Source organism: Pinus tabuliformis, chromosome 8, assembly GCF_031772625.1.
Source record: "Pinus tabuliformis cultivar Carrire ecotype Pingquan chromosome 8, CPIR1, whole genome shotgun sequence".
NCBI classification, from domain to species: domain Eukaryota; kingdom Viridiplantae; phylum Streptophyta; class Pinopsida; order Pinales; family Pinaceae; genus Pinus; species Pinus tabuliformis.
This window is the reverse complement of record NC_142294.1, coordinates 91,974,730-91,980,588: the sequence shown is the minus strand read 5'-3', so window position 1 is coordinate 91,980,588 and position 5,859 is coordinate 91,974,730. Positions and strand designations below refer to the sequence as shown.

General features: G+C 33.1%; 1 protein-coding gene across 1 annotated transcript; it reads left to right on the top strand.

Annotated features, from left to right (window-relative positions):
• Nucleotides 1-1,783: 1,783 nt before the first annotated feature.
• LOC149234295 (F-box/FBD/LRR-repeat protein At1g13570-like) lies at nt 1,784-2,734 on the top strand. The gene has a single exon (XM_089368219.1). The coding sequence runs from the start codon at nt 1,784-1,786 to the stop codon at nt 2,732-2,734; it is 951 nt and encodes a 316-aa protein (XP_089224345.1).
• The last annotated feature ends 3,125 nt before the right edge of the window (nt 2,735-5,859 follow it).

Below are 5,859 nucleotides of genomic sequence, written 5' to 3'. Positions count from 1 at the left end.
GGATGTAAGGAAAATGCATGGTGGATGAATAAAAACCCTTGCTGTGAAAAATGGATATGGAAATGTCATGCTTTATGGATGTACAATTGGTGGGATTCAAAATCTTTTCAGAAAGGGAGGTGGAAGGAGTGGTTGTGGAGATGGATTTGTCTTGAGAATCTTTTTCATGAATTAGTCTTTGGAAGACCAATTGTGCACATAATGTAATCTCCTGAATGATCACTTTGATTATCCTGTAACCTGTAAAAAAACTTGGTACAAAGAAAACATAAGTGTGCTCAAGAAGAATTGCGCATATCCTTCATGATTCTTACGCAAAAATTCCGTACCAAATAAAAAGATCAAAGAAAATCAAAGCGTTGAATGTAACTCAATTCATGATATCAATTTCAATCCATTCTTCAAAATAACCATGTAAAATACTACTCCCTGTCAGATAACTCATGAATGTGCTTCGCAACTCTGTTCTGTAAAGCATACAAGAATCATGTGATGAGTTTATGCCATCTTGATGCTATCGAGAATTGAATCCTCCAATTGATTTTTAAAATTTATTTCCAAGTATCCTATTTTTCGAATCTGTGTGAATTTTGTGAAAAAATTTTAGATTTTTTTTTAAATGAAAACATAATTTTTTAGATGTTTCATTAAACAATAAATTAAAAACATAGATTTTTAATTTATTATTTAAGTGAAATTTTTTTATATTTTTTTTATTTTTAAATGAAAAACAACAAAATTTTATTTGTTAAAACCTAATAAAAAAACTATTACTAAATTAAAGTTAGCTCTTTTTTTTTTTTGGTTTATTTTTAAATTAAAAATACAATAAAAATAAGAAAATCTTTTTTTTTATTATTATTAAAAATAAAAATAAAAAATTGTTTTGATTTTTTTATTATCAAAATATGAAATAAATCAACACACAATTTTTTATTTTTATTTAAATAAAATAAAAAAACAACAATTTTTTTTTTTTGATTGAAATAACAAATTAAAAACAACTTTTTTTAATTTATTATTTATGTTTATTTTTGAGAATTTTTTTTTTTTTTTTTTTTTTTAAATAACAAATTAAAAACAATGGTTTTTAATTCATTATTTATGTTAATTTTTTAGTTATAAATAAAATCTAATCAATACACACATTTTTTTTTGTTTTAAATAACAAATTAAAAACATTTTTTTTTAATTTATTATTTATAACAAATTAAAAACATTTTTTCAATTTATTATTTATGTTGATTATTTTTAGATTTTTGTTTTTTTTTTCAAGTAATAAAAAAAACAAATCACTAAATGGATTTTCTTCTAATATCCCTAAAAAAACACACAAAATCCTCTAGGATCAATGAAAAATTCTAATATCCCTAAAAAAACACACAAAATCCTCTAGGATCAATGAAAAATCTAGCTTTTTGTCTAGAAAATCAAGAGGAGATAATGCAAATGCCAAATCTCTCAAAGATAAGTCAAATCCAATTTTTTTATCACTAAATTGAATATAGAGGAGGCAAATGGAGTTGTGACCAGAGCTCTGCGTATTCGTTGGTGGCATAAAACCTTGCTTGCAGTATGGCTTTGCAAATCAGAATGCTGGACAGCTCCATCTTCACCACAGCTTGGAGCCTCACATCCCCAAAGAGTTCATCAAGTTTCTATACTTCGCCTCCCCATGCTTTGCCCTCTCCATTCAATCCAGTGATAGAGGGTGTAATATCATTGGTCCTAAGAACATAGGTCTGAACCTTTTGATTGAGACTGCAGACTGTACAGTCTCATCATGGCTTCCTGTTTTGATGCGGAAGAAGATAGGTTGAGTTCTTTGCCTGATGCTCTTTTGTCCGATATTTTATCACGATTGCCACTGAAATGGGCAGTGAGATGCTCCATACTTTCCAGGAGATGGACTCTACTGTACACGATGCTTCCTCGTCTCAGTTTCTCTCCCTATGCAATTTTGGGCGAGAGCTGTGATAAGGCCGAAGCCAAGGTAAGACTTGAAAACATAATTTTCCGTCTCCTGCTCAGCTATACTGGTGATCTCCGTGCGTTTCATCTCGACGCTGGATCAGTGGCATTCTTGAATTTCAGTAGTGATAATGTTTGCAGTTGGGTACGATTTGCAGCGAAGAATAACGTGCAGGAGCTTCATCTGAATCAATACTGTTATCGTTACAATGATATTACAGGGAATAAGGCAACACCTCCTGCCGCCCTATTCTCATGTGCTGCTCTCACCACTCTTTCTCTGCGTTGCTACGATCTCACCCGCCTTCCTCCCAGTTTCTCAGGATTTTACCATCTAACTTCTTGTTGCCTCCAAAATGTCAGTCTCAGTTATGAGTCCTTGGAGACCATATCGCATTTTCCCCTGTTAAAACATCTGTATCTCTCAGATTTGTTTGCCGACGACAATCGTCTTGTTATTTCTGCCAGCAATCTGGTTAGATTGGAGATATACCGTATAATACACAATGGGCTTCGCTGTCTGAGCATTCGTTGCCCTAAGCTAGCGAGAATATCGTTGAGGAATATCGATACAGATTTACAGTTGTACAAGATCCCTCTGTATGAATTTTCCAATAAACTCGTCTGTGCCAAGATGGCAGGCAATGGGGATCTGGTAGAGTTAGAATTGGGTCCTCGACAGATGCGGAGAGCCAATTTTGCTGGTTTTCCAGCAACAAGCCGAAGCAGCTCTGAAGGTTTCTTGAAATTATTGGAAGTTTGAAAACACTGAAAACCCTAAAAATTAGCAGCTCTGAAGGTTTTTCAAGGAAATTTCCAATTACTGGTCTCTTGGAATGTCTGCCCAACCTCGAAGCTTTCTCGTTAACTGATCCTTGCAGGGGCTTTGAAGACATGGATTATTATCATATGGAGGTTTCACATGATAATCTGAAGACAGTGGAAATTAAATTAGTAGAATACACAGAGAGGGAGATTCCTATGCTCGCTTGTATTCTTGAAAGCACTCCTTCACTGAAAATAAAGAAATATTCTAAAATTAAATAATAACTAAAATGAATTTAGTTTTTTTTTTTTTTTTTGTTTTTTTTTGAAAATATCTAAAAAAACAACAAAAGAAATGGTTAAATTTTTTTTTTATAATAATATGTATATATGATACATATATTATTAATTTTTTTTTTTTTTTTTTTTAAATCTAAAATTAAAAAACTAAATTTCATCTAAAAATTTAAAAATGTTTTTTTCACAAAATTCTTTATTTCTTTTTGCAAATTAATTCTTCAGCAAGAGTCAAAATCAATAGACTTTCTGATCTTCCTGATCGCACGAAGCGCAGGAAGAGAGCATACTAATCGATTGATTCGTTTTTATTTATGCAGGGGGGTGTTTGAAATGACGAAATTAAAACTAGCTAAACATTAAAACATCAGAAAATTCAAACTTAAACTCCTTTGTGAAGATCCTGCTGTCACTAGGTCTCACAAGTTATTTTGTCTAAAGAAAACTACTAGAACTGAATTAAATTTCTAATGCTTAATCCCTTAGCACCATTCCCCGGCAACGGCGCCAAAATATTGGGCAATTTATTGGGCTTAAATTGCTGCATTAAATTATCAACCAGGGAAACTCGTAAGCTTGTGATGGTGCCAACAATATATATGCAGGAGTAGGCAACTAACTCTATGTCTAACTAAATTATTTAGGATTCAATACGATATGCAAGGGAAGAGGCTCCTAACTAAGGAGGTCCTAGTTGTCCTTCCCTACAGTATCATAGAGAAATCATTGATTACATGAAACTAAAAAAAACTTAAAATGAAAACAAGAGAATGAACTTAGTTATTGTTTAGATTCAAGTAGAGAGAGAGACTAACTTAGTCTCTTGATTGTCCTCTCATGTACTAATCCAAACTAAACTAAGAGTCATTCATGAGCATAAGAAATGAAATGACTTGAAACATAAAAACAAAAGAATGAATTTCAATTACCATATAAATCATTGGAGAGAGAGCCTAACTTAGACTCTTGGTATCTCCTCATATGATACTTGAAACATAAAAGCAAAAGAATGAATTTTAATTATCATGCAAATCAAATAGAGAGAGAGAGTCTAACTTAGACCCTTGGTTGTTCTCTCACATGCTGATAAGATTTTAATTCAAAACTCATTCACCAATCAAATCCTTAAACATCTAAACAATGAAATAAAACAAGATCTAATATGAAATAACATGTTCCTCTCATCCTTTTAGAGTGAGCTCAATTCTCTTAAGAACAAGACAAATTATTCCATATACTACATTAAAGAAAATTAAATCTAAAACTACATAATGGAAATATATGAAAAATGAAGCCTTATTCTATTCCATCATCAATTGGATACAATGCTCTAAGAGTCCTCCCTTTTGGAATGGAGGAGGTACTCCTATTTATACAAAAACTTATGATAACAACCTCATAAATGTAGACCCACTATTCTCTCCTTTGACCCACATATTTCTCAACCAATGATGACACATAACCCTATCCTCCATGATCTCCTCCATGAGGTCCATGATCTTCTCCATGAAGCTTATCTTATCAAATTCGAATTTGATCATTCAAGGCCACATAAAGATGCCCTGGAAGCTTCCTTTGTGCCTACACATGTCAACAAACTCATGCTAATTGTTAGGTATAAGTTTAAGCATATTATTTTCTAAGTTTTAGCCATAAATTCACTTAGAAATGTTAAGAATTAATAAACTTTGGAAAAGTATTGTTAGAACCCAATAATGAGGTAAATGTAATGATATGGAGGTGGAATGGAGGTGACATGAAGGTAAAATGTGAAAATATTGGTGAATAATGGAGTGAAAATAGGGACTATTTTGAGGCCCAACAGGAAGACTCTTCAAGGATGAGGATGTGAAAGCATTGTTTTGTGCTATTTATATTATCCAACCAGATTGGATAAACGAAGCAAGAGATGAATGGAAGAAGGATGAAGAAGTATTGCAAAAGATCCCAATTCAAACAATATTGCCAGAAATTAAAGAGGAAGGAAAAATCATATTGGAACCTGGAGCAGTCACAGAAACAAGAACTCGACAGCTACGAAATCGATCAATTTCAGAGTATCTCATCAAGTGGAAGAACTTACCCGCTGAATATTCCACATGGGAGGACAAGAATTTTATACAGAAGCATCAAGAACTACTCAAGCGTTGAGGACAACGCTTGTTGAAGGAGAGGGGCATGTTAGGCCCCTATACTACTAGTGTAACCCCTTATTGTTATTAGTATAACCCACTTATTATATTGATGTACCCATGCAGTGCCCATATTGTTACTATTGTGCCCCATAGAAACCCACTATTATTATTATTGTGCCCTTACATTATTATTGTTATGTCGGCTCTGATTGCGTTATGACCCCTTAGACTCCTATATATAGAAAGGAGGTCTTTTCATTTGTATCATCCAAGAATTGTTCATTTATGTAATGTAAAGGAGGTTTCCCCCTCGAAGAGGCTGAATTCTAAGGCGTTGATCTATCTTTTCTATCTTTTCTTGAGCTGGTTTCATAACACACTTCTTCTTCATGAGTGTCGGGTAGTAGGTCAATCGTGAGTTTGAGAGACGAGATTTCACATTGGATTGGTAACACTGTTTCCAAACCATACACCAACTAAAAGGGTGTGAATCCGGTCACATTTCTCATCGAGGTTTGATATGCCCACAGATCCAAGTACAGGATTAAATGCCAATTTATTTTATGAACTTCAATCATTCTTTGAAACATGCGCTTAAGGACTTTGTTGATAGCCTCAACCTATCCATTAGTTTGTGGGTAGTATGGAGTAGAACTATCATGTGACAGTCCTAAATTGGCGGTCAACTCAA